At 42.6% G+C, this 16427-nt stretch overlaps 1 protein-coding gene across 13 annotated transcripts in view; it reads left to right on the top strand.

Annotated features, from left to right (window-relative positions):
* Positions 1-5757: 5757 nt before the first annotated feature.
* Positions 5758-16427, top strand: part of GOLIM4 (golgi integral membrane protein 4) — a 74655-nt gene continuing 63985 nt past the window's right edge. For all 13 annotated transcript variants that reach the window (XM_070582320.1, XM_070582319.1, XM_070582317.1 and 10 more), the window contains exon 1: positions 5758-6590. In XM_070582320.1, the coding sequence (XP_070438421.1) occupies positions 6404-6590 (187 nt within the window). In that variant the 5' untranslated portion in view covers positions 5758-6403. The remainder of the gene's footprint in view (positions 6591-16427) is intronic.

Raw genomic sequence — 16427 nt, 5'->3', positions numbered from 1 at the left:
TGGGCCTTGCACACAGTAACTACTGACAAAAAATTGTTGAGATTTAAAGCATAATGAAAACATTAGTCCATAATTATAACCCAGGAATTAGAAATCTGGCTTGAATAAGTGTATTACAAGAAAATTCCTTTCTTTTAAAGTCATAATTTACCCCTTCACAACCATGAAAGGAAAGAAGCTCAATTGATAAAAATGATTGGAAAATTATTTTAAATTAGGTAGCTGAAGCTGATCTTTTAAAAAATCAACTATAGTTTTCCAGAAATGTACAAATTTAGGTGAATGACAACAAACACTGCTATGACGTTCAACTTTACTTAAATGAAGTCTGCATTTTGCTTCTCCCTTGAATCCTGTGGGCTTATTTTCTCTGAAGCAACTGTCTCGGAGCTAGTCAGGGCAGACAAGATTACCCCTTCCATTTCATAGATGAGAGAATTAATGGTTCAAACAGTTACTGACTTACTCTTGACCTTAGAGATAGTTCATGACTTAAGTGGGATTTGTACCCTGGCAGCAGGCATCTTGAGTCACCTTTTAAATGTTTCTAACCCTTTTAAACTGGGCAGGAGAATCAGGAACTTATTGGCAAAAAGTCAAATGCTTCTATCCACAGTTATTACTCATTTACTTACCAGGCTGTCTAAGATTATGTCATTAGAGGTCAGTCTTTTGATTTAACATATTTTCCCACAAAATTCTTGAGAGGAATAATAAATTAATAATGCATGCTTTAATATCTTCCTATTAATTAATATATCCAATTTGCTTTCCTTTAACTAAGTGGTTACTTGAAGAAAAGGAAAGGACGGTAATAGGCATTTTCAGGAAGGATGATTTTAGATTACTGTACTTTGTCTTCAAGTAGGAAAGTCTCGTGTGTGTCTATGTGAGTGGGTGGTGGGGTGTGACAGGCATAGTCATAGATGAGGATTCTGGGAAACCAAAGGGGATAACTAGGATGTTGGATGCCAGGAGTTGAAGAGTTGACTTAGAGAATAGAACAAGAAAGAGCAGAGTAACCCAAGACAAATGTTTCTATTTCACAATTTTAATTTGAGCAGGACTTAATGCTGAGGCAACTTGATTCTTATTATTTTTTATTTGAAAGTTTGCCCTACTTTATTTCTAAGTAAACACATTGATAGTCCCTTTGTTTTGACTCAAAATGTTCCTGGAAACCAGAGCATAAAGAATGTTTATGAAGCAGATTATGATTCCCCTTAAGAATAGTTCTGAAATTGAATGTTGAACTTCTGACCCAGGGTTTAGCATTGGATATACCATAACCATGACCAGCCATGTTTCATGGTAATTAAGAAGTTACTATAAATACCTATCATATAACATATTAAAATTATAATACTAACTCTTTAAAATGGTTGTGGATAAACCAAGAATGTCTTTTATACAAAGGAATCCAATAAACTATATGTTTGGGGGGAAACATTAAAAACGTCATGTTTCATTGGCCACTGATCTTTTCCTTGGTCTCTGCTTACCTGAAGTCTCTGAGTTACTGAAGGGAGCGAGCTAGTGAAAAGCTGCCTGAAGGAGCCAACGGAAGATTTGGGAAGCTCACTTCTCTTCTGAGTCTCACATATGGTCCCTTTCTATTCATTCTAACATTCCTAGGAAACTAAACATGCTAGCTATTACAAACATTAAGCAACAAGTTCAAAATAATTTCTTGTCCCACCTTAGAATTTGGAAGAGTTTAGGGTATGCTAGATGGTCCTGCTTTAGAAGGCTGTTAAAGAATTTGAAATGATAGTTCCTGTGTCTTTAGTTTAGCTACACATCTTATAGCAAGTAGGGCCTTCTAGATCATTTCTTCCATTATCAATGTAGTCTATGTCCAAAAGATATTTATTGGTGGTGCTGACGGTGAGGTTTCTCTTATTGAAAAGCATTTTACAAATAATGGGTAGTCATCTATTTTCCCCTTTACTCTCCTTTAACTCTGAATAGTTCAAAATGATCAAGCTGGCAGTTTAGAGACAGACCAAAGCAAGACAAACTGAGTGAGCTTCCATCGCTTTGTTGTGCGTTCAGCTACTTCTTACTTTGTTAATCTGTTAACAATTATCGCCAGGTAATTAGCAAAATTTTGTGAAAAAGGAGTTTCCAGATATCTCTCACAGAACCTTCAAAAAGACAGAATACCTTGAAGGTAGGTTTCTTTACCCCTCCAAACAGGTTAGGTATAGGTGGCAAGCAGCCAAGAGTGTGTGTTAATTAAGTGACAGCAAATGGTGAAGTGGCAAAAAAAAAAAACAGAGATAATGAGTAAAGTTTCCTAGAGGAAAAAGGATAGCTGATTTCAGCAATTTCCACATGAAAAAATTAAAACTGTGGTTTATGAATACTGAAACACCGCTTAAAATTTTATTTCTTTTTTATTGAATATAATTGACATTTAGCACTATATTAGTTTCAGGCAGATAACATAATGATTTGATATGTTACATATTTATTGGGAAATGATCACCACAAAAAGTCTAGTTAACATCCATCACCACACACAGTTAGAAATTTTTAAAAAATTTTATTTAACATTCATTATCTTTTCTTAAGTGTTGATTTCTCTTGCAAATTAAAAAATACTGGATTCAATTAATTTCAACGAGATTCAATTCAATTCAATTCGAGATTTAAATGAAAAATTTCACAGACAATGGAAATTATTTACTCTAGCATCTTGAACATTATTAATTTAAAATTATCTATTTTTACAAATAATACATCAGCTGTATCCCTCAACTGTATTTTTCTTGCCGTCCTCTATTTTGAAAAGGAACAAATCTTACTGAAATGACAAATTTACTAAAACTGGAGAGAATACTAAGGTTCCAAATGTTACCTTAGCCCTTCTCAAATGTAAGACCTTGAATCTCTTTAAGTTAATTTCTTCCTGCCTTAGAAATAAAATATTAAATTGGTGAAATTCCTCAGGACTTACAATTTTTAAATTATATCGAGTTAAATATATGGCATATAGGAATATAATTGTCTAATAGTATTTTCTAAGTGATAAAGAAACAAAAATAAAATAAACTTACAACAGACCTAGCAAGACCAGCATAAATAGCTCATCTATCACAAGCTCTACCCAAAGGCAATGTTAGGCAAATTCAGTTTATAGGCCCCGGATAGCTTCCCCAGTGTTGGCCTTTCAAAAGCTCTGTGCTGATATTTTCAAGAAACTGGCAGCATACTTCACTTTGGGAAAGTAATATTATAAAGACACTGCCATTAGTGATTTTATGTACTTCTACATACCCTTCTTGAATTTGAAATAATAGATAAGTTCAGGTAATAATTTTTGTTCTCCTTCAAATTTTATGACTAAAATATTGAGTTGTGTTTTATGGCCTGTATTTATTATTATTCTGCAGTCAGCCAGCAGCTTTAGGCAAAGAATACCTTCGGAGTCTGCAATCAGATCGGAAAGAAGCAGAGGTTGAAAATGAGTAATCATGTATTCCGGAAGCATATGAATTTCCCAAAGATTCTGAAATACAACTAAATACTGCATACTGTGTAAGATATGAGCAATAATTTTCCAACCCTTGGTACAATTTCTTTTTCTTTTGTGGCTAGGATAACTTTTTATTCAAGTGTGGGGCAGGAACAATTGTTGCTGTAAACCTTCATTTCCTCCAGAGCAGTTATGGTAGTTTTTTTGGAGGAAGAGTTTATTTAGCAAACTGTACACTGACAATGGTAAAAATTTTTAGTTATGAGGAATTCTAGTAAGGTTTCAGGAATTATCCAGTCTCAATTTCTAAGAGTCAGACAGAAAGAGGGAAATTTAAACAGAAGTAGGTTCAATAACAAGTCAGGCTATATAGTATTTACGTGACAGAACAAAACTCTAAAACTTCTTTAGATCTTTTGCTTTTTAAACTTGGTTCTCATTTAATGGACCAGATACAATTTGTTAAATAGACTAGTTTAAAAAGAATGAGAACCTGGCTTCTATAAGAAAAAGAGATGGAAAGGGGAGGATTCTGACGTGGATTCTAATTCTGCTGAGCTCCTAACTTTGTGCATGACCCAGAGGGTCCCAGAGCTATCATAGTCACTTTGATAAGCTTTGGTGTCTTTATTTACTAAAATGTAAGCCTAATACTTAGCCTGGCTGTGATGAGTGAGACAGCGTATCTGTAAATGAAAGCATTTTGAGCAATATAATGTAAATTATTATTTATTAGGGAAAAGCACATGCCAGGCACACTTAGTTTTCACCGCAGTATAAATGTCACAGGCTGTAAATTCAACTTACTTTACGGTTTTTAGCATCCTTTAATTTCAGAGTCCACTTGAAAAAATTCTGCATCAGGGGCTGGCCCTTCGTTGCAGGGGTTAAGTTCCCATGTTCCACTTCGGGGGCTGGGTTCGCTGGTTTGGATCTGGGGTGCCGACATGGCACCACTTGGCACGCCATGCTGTGGTAGGCGTCCCACATATAAAGTAGAGGAAGATGGGCATGGATGTTAGCACAGGGCCAGTCTTCCTCAGCGAAAAGAGGAGGATTGGCAGCAGTTAGCTCAGGGCTAATCTTCCTTAAAAAAAAAAAAAAATCTGCATCAGGGACTGCCTTGTTTGTACTTGGCTAAACAGCTCTACCCTCATTTTGAGCACTCACTGGCCATTAGTGATAGTGATGACTAAAATCCAGTTGCTATATCATTAAAATTATGGAGTATGTAATAAATTCCACACTACTGAGGCATCTGAGAAATTAAATTTACTTTCTGAGAATTCAGGTCAAGGGCAGAAATAAAATGATGATTTATGCATAACCTCAATTTTCCCCCCTCAAGTACACAGAAAGAACAAAAGCACTACAGATTTTCTTTGAAGACATTTGTGGATATTACGTTTGTTTACTTGTTTTTACATAGGGAATCTTTGCTGGACTTTAAAATGTAATTTAGCAATGTAACTGACGTACTTTTGCGACCAATGAAACAATACGTATGACAAAATGAATGCATGCTCATTTCAGCCTGTAAGACTTCTTTTTAAATTATTCTCTTTGCAGCCAGGGAAAAAATATGAGATCATTTCTTTCCTCTCTGCCAAAGGCAAACTGATTTCCCCAATCCACGCGGGCAGTTGAGCGGTAAGTCTAGCGTGCTAGCATGCTCGAGTCCTGACTCGCGTCCTGCCATCTGTGGGCACACACGCATCCACCCTAGTACGCTGGATGGGGCAAGACTCAGCGGGCAAGGCATCTCTGGTTCTACTGCGAAGACTGCGCCCACGATGTAGCTATCCCGTGTGTCCGCAGCATCTGCCCATGGATAGGGAGGGAAAGAAAGGGTACTCGGTGGAGTGTACACAGTTGTTCCCATACATCCTCTCCCACTTACAACACTGTAGTGCTCTCCCCACGTGCGCTCCGAGTGCTAGAACACAAACCCACACACACGTGCGCACAGTACCTCGCCCAGCTGCAAGCCGAGACACGTCCCCAGTGCACTCCAACCTCCCCGGCCCTCGCTCCGCCGCCTCTCCCCACCACCCGCACTCCACGTGGGCGCCCCGGGCACCAGGCGGTCGCGCGGCCACGGAGCCCCCAGCCGGCGCCCGCGGGGGGAGGGAAGGCGCGGCCCGGGGCCGGACGGACAACGCAGACGTCCAATCAAGCCCGGCAGTGCCTCCCCGAAGGGAGGGAGCGGCGGCTCGGACGGGCCCAATGAGCGGGGAGCCCGAGTGGGACTTCCTCCCGGAATCCCGTTGGCCAGAATAGCGGGGCCGTGGGTGACACGTAAGTTGGGTGGGAGGCGGCGGCGGCTGCCGAGGCTCGGGAGCCTCATCAGTGACACCGGTCCGCTGTCCCCCAAACCCGGCCGGGGCGGCCGGCCCCCACCCATCCACCCACCCTGGGCCGCGCGCTGAGGGGCCGCCTGGAGCCCGGGTCCCTTTGTTGGGCGCGCACCCCCTCCTTTTGGTGGCAACAAAGTCGCGCAGTGGGAGCCGCCGCGAGGGGGCGGGGAGCGGCCGGGGCGGGACTCCAGGGACAGCCGGGCCAAAAAGTGGGGAGGAGGGAAAAGGCAGGCGGCGTGCGGGGCCCGGCGCGCGGACAGCCCGCTCAGAAGTATGCGGAGGGCCCCCTCCGGGGCCCGGGCACCCGCGGAGAGCCAGTCTCGCAAAAGTTTGGCGGCGGCGGCTGCCCCGGCGGCGTGGATGGCCGCGCGCCCCGCGTCGCGCGGGGGCTGAGCGGGCGTCACCTCCCCTCCGGCCCCGCTTTTGTGTCTCGCGCCTCCTGCTCATGCTGCGTCCGGCCCCCTCCTGCGGCGGCCGCTGCTGAGCGCTCGCCCGGGCCGAGCGGGGGACCGAGCGGGGACGGGACGGCGGCGGGGCGGCCGCGGCGCGGGGGCCAGGCAGGACTATGGGAAACGGGATGTGCTCCCGAAAGCAGAAGCGGATCTTCCAGACGCTGCTGCTGCTCACCGTGGTGGTCGGCTTCCTCTACGGCGCGATGCTCTACTACGAGTTGCAGACGCAGCTGCGGAAAGCCGAGGCGGTGGCGCTCAAGTACCAGCAGCACCAGGAGTCCCTTTCCGCCCAGTTACAAGGTACGGTTAACGGGACGTGCGCGGCCAGTGGCTGACTTTGCCCCGCGCCTCCCGCGCATCTGGAAAAGTGGCTTCGGTGAGCCCTTGGCGCTGCGGGTGCCACCTCTGACCTTCAGGGACATCAGAGCCGGGCCGCCGGGCCTCCGGAGTGTCTGGGAGATGATGGGGCCATGACATCCCCATTCTCCCGCTTCCTCCGGAGGTTACGTTTGAAAGTGGTGGCAGCAGCCCCTGGGCCCGCGGGGCGTCGGCCGGCCGGGTGCGCAAGGGGCCCTTTACCCCAGCGCTTGTCAAAGGCCCAGCTGCAGTCCGGGCAGGCAAACCGGGAGCCCTCCCTCCGCTCCTGCCAGCCCATCCCGGAGGGACATGGTTTCCTGGTTTCTAGGTATTTGCTTTTCAGTTGACTTTGTCAGTAGCCTAAGAAATGGGGAGTTTGGCAGAGATTTCTCAAACTGGGCTGTTTTTTCAAGGGAAATTAAGCCATGATCCAGCAGCCCAAACTAATGGCCCAGTCGCGTGGAACGTAGACCTGCTAGTTTCTGTTGACTTAATAGGGTGAGTTTAGAGATGTTGGAGAAATCCACACCACTGCTGTTTACCATCCTGCAGGTATATTTTGGGGAAAAAAAAAAAAAAAGTTTATTTGTCTTCCTGAGTAACTTTTAGTTTTTTTCACCGAGGTAGAGGGGTGTGTGTGTTTTACAATTAGCCCTGAGAGGTCCAAGAGGACAAAACTGTGTTTTTCACTTTGCCAGACACAGCAAACACAACTTGAGCAAGACCTTTAGAAAGACTTAAAGCTCCTCTCCTTCTATTTTTGAATCTCCTTTAATGTAAATTTCAGAAACATAAATGATGCATGACTGCAAAGTAAGCACCATGTGGTCTTGTTAAGAGCATAGTCATGCTATACATATTTTTTGAAAGCTTTTACTTGTACTCCTGGCTAGTTTTCACTTATGCAGCCCTCTCTCCAACCAAAAGAATAATAGCAAAAAGCTGTGAGTAGTGAAATATTGACGGTCTTTGCTGATAATGCAAATATACTTATTTCATGTTACTAGGAAGATACAAGCTGGATGGATGTTTCTGTCTGTGTATGTGTATACAAATATAAAACAGATGCCTTTTCGTTGCTTCAGCTATTTTGAGTGTTTTCTAGTAAAAGAATTTTTTTAAGTGAGAGAAAATGATGTACGGCTGATTGCTGCTGCTTCTTTGCTCTTCCCAACTTAGTACGGGAGTATTTTTAGCTTCCTGAAGCTGCATAGCCACAGGCAGTGAAAATATGCGAGCTGGGCTTGGTTTAAAGGGAAAACTTGTTTTGATACCATCTTAGGTTTAAAACTTGTTTCTTTAAACTTGTTGAAATTTACCCCTGAATTATTGTTGGCATGCAAGTATGGATATTTACTTACTTAGAAGGTACCAGCAAGTTTCCCTGTGAAGTTCAGTGCCTTTAGACCAAAGGGAAAACTTGCTGTCTAACTGTAGAGTGGCACGACTGCATTTTCACACACATGGCTGGAAGAGGTGTGGATGGTGGGTTCTATGAGGCTGGTGCCTCGGTCTCTCAGTTAAGGAGACCCACGAGAGCAGGCGCTGTCACGTTCACCAATATATCCTCAGCCCTGCACAGTGCCTGGCACTCATATGAGTTATTCAATCAACAAACAAACTTAGCCTGAACTTTGAGACTATTAATCCCAAACGCTTTTGTCCGCTTTCTCAGGCTTCACTTTTCTGTCTCTGCTTTTTGAAAAAAACCAAAGTAATGACAAAATGTTTTGCCCGAATAACACAGTTGACTCAACTGCCGGTGGTGGAACTCATTGACTGAGGCCCTGATTTCTGAGTCATGGCCTTTATTTGCAGTATGCCATTTGGAAAAATCAATCTAGGTTTTTGTTCTCCTTTTATTTACCTTCTCTTGGTGGTGGTAGTGGGGGAGAATGGTGGTAAATGGTAATAGGAGACCGTTAAAATACCCAAATAAGCCAGCCCTGATGGCCTAGTGGTTAAAGTTGTGCACTCATTGCTTCAGTGGTCCTGGTTCATTTCCTAGTCACAGAACCTCCCCACCCATCTGTCAACTGCCATGCTGTGGTGGCAGCTCACATAGAAGAACTAGAAGGACCTAGAGCTAGGATATACAGCCATGCACCGGGGCTTTGGGGAGGGGAAAAACACCCACATCTGCTTTGCAGCAGGAGATGAAAAAATGTTCTAGGTAGTTTGAATGAGTGGCGCGTAAAGTCCGTTTCTTGATATACTCTTTTGCCATTTCCTCTTGAGTTGTGTTGCTGCAATAATTACAGTGTGATTATGCATGAAGTTATGTCCCAAGCAGGCTACAGTTTCTTCTTCTTTTTGGTGGGTTCACGATTGACTTCTGTAGCGTTTATTTTGGATTTCACATCTGCAGGCTATTTAATGAAGACTTTCTGATGGTATGCAGCTTTTGCTTCCCCTTTCCAATGACAAATGACATTTTGCTCAGCAGTGCCATGTACCACCTGCATAGATTTGTTTTTAGGGCATTAGACTCCGTTGTTAAGACTTGTTTAGTTACGTGAGATCTCTTGACCCGGCTTGGATTAAGATCAGAGTAAATTATGAGTTGCCTTCTTTAAAAAATATGACTCTTGAAATGTTTAAGTAGTTTGGCCCTATAATCTGAAGGTGTATGTTTGTTAAGTGAACCTATTTAGGTCATCTTCAGTTTAAGAAAGGGTTGTACTCCAGAGAGTATTTTGAAAGTAGGTAATGTTTAACTCAAAGTGCATTTTGCAGTACAACTGTTCCATAAATAGGAGATGGTGGTCGGTGGGTGACATGGGGAAGTTCCAAGACTAGGCAGCCTCCCCTCCACTAAAAACAAATTTCTATGTCTGCCAGCCTGTTTACCTGTTTATTTGTCTCCCACCCACTTGTTGTTGTCAGTGCCATCTGGTTGATTCTGACTCCTAGCGTCCCTGTGTACAGCAGAGCGGAACCCTGCCTGGTCTTTGGTGCCATCCTCTCACCTTCCGGTCCTGTATCAGACAGTGCTCTGCTGCTATTCACAGGCTTTTCATGGCCAGTTTTTTCGCCAGGTCCTTCTTCCTAGTCTATCTGAGTCTGGAAGCTGCGCTGAAACCTCTCCACCACGGGTGACCCTGCTGGTATTTGAAATAACTTGGTGTGTAACTTCCAGCATCACAGCAACATGCAGTCACCACAGGATGACACCCAACAGATGTTTGGTGTGGTTCCCTGACCAGGAAACGAACTGGGGCCTAACCACTAGACCACCAGGGCTGGCTGTGTCCCACTCATACTGTACCTTAATTATTCTGAGGAGTGGGGCAGAGGTTACATACTGGCGGCAGAGACAGTAGTTACAGCCTTTGAACAGCACAGTGTTTAATCAACCTTTACATTTTTTAAAAAACTGCTTTCAGGAGGCCGTGCACCATTTTCTGTGTCTGAACATACTGGTTCTCAGCTTTGACTGCCCATTAGAATCACCTGGGCGGCTCCCAGACCAATTAAATCACAGTCTGTGGGGGTGGAACGCACCTGGCAGTCTCCCCAGGTACTCCAGTGTGCAGCCAAGGCTGAGAAGCACAGCTTTATAATCATAAAACTGAGCCACTTCACACATTCACTTTACCTCCTTGGCAGCAAAGACATTGAGGTTTTTTTTTTTTTTACCAGAGCATGTGATTCAAATTCTAGCCCTGCAACTTTTTGTGTGAACTGGGGCCTCATTTTTCTTATTTATAAAATGGAGATCAGAATGACCTATTTCATAGAGGTATTGTGCGATACAATAATATCTATAAAGCTCCTAGCACACACCTAGCACATAGTAGGTGCTGTTAATTAAAGATTAGCTGTTACTATCATCGCAGTCCCTGTTTGAGGTAAAATGCTTCGTCTCTTTCTCGTCTCAGGTTTGTCATGGGTACAGTGTTGCAGTTGGTGGAATTTGGTTTTAGAGCCAGGCACCTCCTTTTGTTGTACCTAAATGAACATCAAAGAAAATGGGTAAAGTGGCCGAAATCCAAGTACTTTAACCCGGACGAGGGCCTTTGCTGACAATTTAAATTTGGAACTTAGTATGGTTGCTGATTAACTCTCCTTGCTTCACATCAGGTGAGGAGGCAGGTGACGACTAGAGAGGCAGTGGCCTTGTGTAATAAGACCTGGGAGGGAGAGAGGACTCTTTGAAGTTGAAAAAAAGTAGAGGCAAAGAGCCCCTCGTTCCTGAAACACCGGATTGCATTATTGCAGCCCTGCCCTTGGTCTTCCCAGTGATGACCAGGAACCTTCAAGAAAAGGTTTATATCGTGTTTCCTATGCTCCTGTTCCAGAGCAGTGTATTACAACTATGCAGAATAAACAAGTTTGATGCTTCTAAGGGCAGCATTGTTATCTAAGTTAGTTGTGCCTTTGCATCGTGTGTCCCTTGCACACAGGATGGCTGGCTAGCCTGGGCATGAACACAGCATATTGTGAACTGGATTCTTCTTTGTTTTCAACCTACCCTAAATTTGCTTTGTTTAAAAACAAAAGTTCTTCGGTTCAGGGCCAGGCTTTTTTTATTCTTTCTTCTCCAGTTCTTGATATAAAGTGGGTGCTCTATGGTAGATCTATACCTATGTGATATTTTAATCTGCCTGTAAATGTGCCTCTATGATATGGTGCGCAGTGAAGTGTAGTGGATACAGGCTGAGGGGTCAGAGCACTTGGATTTGATTTCTTGCTATTTTTTTTTTTACCAGCTGTGTGGTCCTGGGCAAGTTGCTTAACTTCTCTGTGACTCCTTTTCATCATATGTAATAATCAGGATAATAGTGCTCATAATAAGTTGTCACGAGGATCAGGAGTGTTAGCTGGTGTACAGTGCTCAGACGAGTGTCTTGTGTTTCGGACTCTTGGGGACCCCCATGTACAGCAGAGTGTTTGCAGACCTCCGTAGTTCAGCCCCACAAGTGCGGGTAGTATGCATTAGGGACAGGCATTTCCAAGTGTAAAGTGAGGACTTAGAAACGTCAATTAGATCCGTCTATTAAATGGACATCTTCACTGAAGTATATCTTGCAGTTAAAAGGAGATGTTTATCAAATAGCTGTTTTTATTCTGTTTCATTTAAAAAATGGAACAGAAATAAATTCTCTTTAAGTTCAGTAGTTTTTATTTGTATGAAAATTTGTATGTAAAATTTGTATGTAAAACCCCGCCTTAAAATTCATTCCCTGAATAAAAAATAATTTTAGATAATTTTTGAAAATCTGACTTAATGAAGCAATCTGTTAACTGTATCCGATTTGCGCAAATATATATGATTCCGTACGGTGTGTCTGCCTCAGTCATCCCTGTAAATTGCAACGTGGCAATATTGGTTGACCGTGAGGAAATTGTTCATTATCAGTGAGCTTTTAGCTCCCAGGTAGCTTGGAAGCCTTACCTTGACTTTTTCAAATTCTCTCCTGCCTTACCAAGGCCACTTTTTGTAGGGCTGGGCCACAGGACCAGGTGTGAATGCCCTAAGGAATGAGTGAGTTGAGTTGGGGAAATGATGACTGAAGCTGCTGTGGACCCAAATGCAAAGGATTTGACAGAAGCCAGAAGAAGCAAGAGAGAGAAGAGGGGACTAATATCAGTTTATGACTTCTCAAAGCTTGGAGAAAGCTTCTGCCTCACATCTTTATGCCCTAAAAGGAAAGAAACAGGGAATAGCGAAGGGAGAGTAGGTTTGGCATCAGGTATGGTTTGAATGCAACTCTCGTGTGTACCAGAAGAGCTATGTAGAGTGGGCAAGTGACCTCTGAACTTGGGCTTCTTCATTTGTAATTGGGGATAACAATATCTGTCTTGCATGCTTGTGTAGATTAGAACTAACACATCTGAAGTGCCTAGCACAAATCCTGGAGCACAGTACAGCTGCATTTATTAGGTGACAGGACTACTGTGACTGGATTAGCATTGGGCCATCGGGCTCCTTTTTGTCTTGCCCACAATTTACCACATCAAGTAGGTAATAGTGGGATTAGTTGTGGCCCAAATGTGAGCTGTGTGCCTAACTTGGCTGAAACTTGTATTTGATTTAAGACCCTCTCACTGTCTTTTCTACCCTGTTGACCCTTTTTAGGGAAGAAAAGATCTGAAAGCGCTTTACGTGGTAGCAAAGAAGAGTTACTATTTTTCATTTTGACAACTGAGTGTTCTCGTTTTATCATCGAGGACAGAATGGTTTTGCGGCTTTCGTCAGTCAGTGGTTTGTGGGTTTTTGTAGCTTTGTTTGGAAGTGAAAGTTATATATAATGTAACTTTATTATAAAAGAAAAATGGCAAACTGTGTTTTTCTTTCAAGCCACTGGTATCTGAAGTGAATTTCGTTCAATGGAATTTTGAGAATTTATTTGAAGGAATTGAATTATTTTAAATACATAACATTTCTTGAGCATCTACTGTGTGCAGGTGTGGCATGAGGCACGTGACGTGCATTTTCTCAGCTAACGGGGACACCAGCACTTGAATGTGGATGAGCGATCTGAGGCTCAGAGGGGTTACTGAACTTGCAGGGTCAAGGCCAAATCTAATGAAACTGGGCTTAGAACCCTGATGTGCCGTCCCAGCCCGTGTTCTTTCCATTGTACTCCATTGCCCTCAAAATTATTTTAGCGTCTCTCATGACGATATTAATGGTTTTGAAAAAGTAGGTTAGGTGGGTCGTATGAGGATTCAAGATAAAATTTAGAAACAGAAGTAACAGGTGTGAGTATTTTTTGCTGTAGCCTTTTTGGACTGTAGGACATTTGCTGCTGTTCCAGAAGGTGATTTTGGTTGACAATGCAGTTGGTTTTAGGTCGTATCCACATGCTGCATAAAATAGCATTGAATCACGTAATAAAAAACTTAACACCCTTTTGTATTCCCTTTCAGTGTTTTCTTGACAAGTCAAGGAGGAACTCTCAGTTTAATGCCAGAATCTCTTTCCTAGATATAGTTGCTCATTTGTTTTTCTCAAAGAGAGCAGACTTCAGGCAGCCAACAGCCTAATAGCTAGAGTTTTAATAGTTGTTTCTTGTTTTGTTGCATTTAAATTTTGCAGTTACCATCCATTAATGCCATGTAAGTCAGATTTTTTATTTACAAGATAGTAGTTAAAGTTTCCTTTTGGGAAGTTTATTTTAGGGGAAAACGCGAGTATTTGGTAGCCCATGGTCCCTGTACAGATTTTGCACGCGTAAAGGAAGAACTCGTGTTTGGAGTACCTGCATGTCCGAAGTTTCGGAACACATTAACTGCTCATATCTGATACAGACACTAAATTTTACAGCTAAGAGAACAATCCTGAAGTGGATGAATCACTCACCATGTGTCTCAAGCTGAGCACGGAGCTTGCACCTCCGGACTTCCAGGGCAGTGCAGCATCCCGCCCCCGCGCTCGCCGTCTCTAGAGGCCAGCAGCACCGGCTTCTCTGAGCAGAAATGGGCGTTGCTATTTTTAAACAATGTTGTGTATTTCTGAATGTCAGATTTGTGTTCTTTGTTTTCACTGGCCTGTGAGTGCTTATCCAGAGGACATGCCAGTGGTTGCCCTTTGCTAGGGAGCCTCACTGAATAGGCTCATAGCCTGGAGGGACATGGGCACGAAATAGATTGCTCTTTATAACAGTATGACATTTAAAAAAATATTGCTATAACTATTTTTCATATTTAAAATGTCACAATAGGATAGATAGTGAATAGAAAAGTAAAAGATGTGCTGTCGTTCTGAAGGATAAGGCATTACAGACCATTTGAATGACACCATTTCCTTTCTTTGAGAGTAAGTGAATTTAAGAAAAATATATAATCATTTTAGGAGAGTCAAACATCCCATTTCCCATTTCCCACTCATTTAAGCCCCTCTTTAAGTGGAATTTTGTTACAAACAACAAAAAAATCTGTAAATCAGGATATTTAAGAGTGCTTTAACATTGCTTGTATGCTCTCGACAATAGCTATGATGCTATAAAATAAATATTCTAAACATAGATTAAAATTGGGCAGCTGTTAAATACTTGATTCGTTTGTTTAGTGTAGAACAATTTATTGTTTTACATTAGTGAGATTCATTATTATAAATCTATAGTTCATGTTCATCTCAACCTATTGACAAACATTTAGAGGGAGGGTTTTTTTTGTTTTTTGTGGTTTTTTTTGCTGAGGAAGATTCACCCTGAGGTAACATCCATGCCAGTATTCCTCTATTTTTTTTTAGTATGTGGACTGCCAGTACTATGGCCGCTAACAGAGCAGTGTAGGTCTGTGCCCGGGAACCGAAGCCAGGCTGCCAAAGCAGAATGTGCTGAACTTAACCACTAGGTCACCAGGGCTGGCCCAAGAGAGAGTTTTTGAAAGGACTTTATATCCTTTTTAAAGGTTTGATGCTATAAAATATGTTAAATTGAACAGATGTCAGACATCACTTTTATGAGATGATGAAAAATAAATCCTCTTGACTGTGTAGGTGAGCATCACCTCAAAATCCAGGAGTCATCCACGTTTGATCTGGGTGTTGGTGAAGCTCCTAGAGTGTAATTCCTCAAGTACAGCTTCTCAAGTACAGCTCTTTTTCATCTGTAGATCTATGAAACTAAAGAGTCAAGATAGCTGACCTCAACACAGCCAACGTACAACAGTGGTACAGGTATAAGATGCCTAAATATTCTTGTTCAAAAAAGTGGAAAATACACGGTATGTAGGAGATACTGGTCCATAGCAGTTCTGAAATCCATCTAGACACATGCTCCTTGACGAGGTCTCCAGGTGTAGGAATAATTCTCCACAGCTCTTTATTCTACGTTTTGGGCTATTTGTTCCATTCTCTGAGTCACCCTTCCTTTGTCATGAAAAGGAGCATGTGTTTGCAGCTGGGTTTTCTCAGCCTGCTTTTTGCCAGTAGAATTTTTGAAATCTATGGCCTTTTTTCATTTAGTACCATCTCAGTCCCTTTCAGTCCAAATTGACAGTGTTCCTGCTAGTGAAATCCTCTCGAAACTTTTGTGGATCTCCTCTGAAACTTGTTGGGGCTCACTCTATTGGACAAAAACCACACCCACATATTTCTTGGAGAAAAATCCTTCTCTACCTTGGGCTTCTGCTGAGATAAGGGAGAGACGGTGCCCTTTAACTTCCGCAAGTCCTATTGAGAGGATCTGTGAGTCACATCCCTAAACTTTTAGAAGATCCTATGATCTGACTGAGTAGTACTCTGAGACACCACATCTCCAAGGTCTTACCAAGGAGTTCAGAAGCCACGCCTTCAGTCTCAGCTTTAGACCGTGGTTTTCTTCGGACAGTTCCCTGAAATTGATTTTTGCTTGAAAGCTGTTTCTTAATTTTAGCATTGTTTGCTGTCTAGAAAGGCTGAGAATTTTCAAAACCATCAAGTCTGCCTCCTTTTGGTTTAGTAGTCCTTCTGTCAGTTTATCTCCTCACAGTTCGCTATATACAGCAAGAAGAAACCAGGTAGCACCTTCAACACTCTGTTGGAAAATCTCCTTTGCTGAATCACCCAGTTCATTCCGTACATTTTTTACTTCTCGTGTAACTGCACGTGACTGCAGGTCATGTAACTATACATAAGTGCGGGTATTGTTAAACCTTCTGCCCTACATAATTTCCAGTTTCCAACAGAATTTTCCTCACTTTCATGCATGCCTTTACTAGCAATCCCTTCAAAGTCCAAAATTCTGTGAACAAAGTATTCAAGGCACTTTGCAGTTTTACTCTTCTTAAGGCCCACTACGCAGTTCCAGAGTCGCTCCCGCCTTTTAGATTTTTTGTTACTGCAGCACC

This window comes from Equus przewalskii, chromosome 18 (assembly GCF_037783145.1).
Source record: "Equus przewalskii isolate Varuska chromosome 18, EquPr2, whole genome shotgun sequence".
Taxonomy (NCBI): Eukaryota; Metazoa; Chordata; class Mammalia; order Perissodactyla; family Equidae; genus Equus; species Equus przewalskii.
Note: the sequence above shows the minus strand (reverse complement) of the source record. Positions and strands in the feature narration are given on the sequence as shown.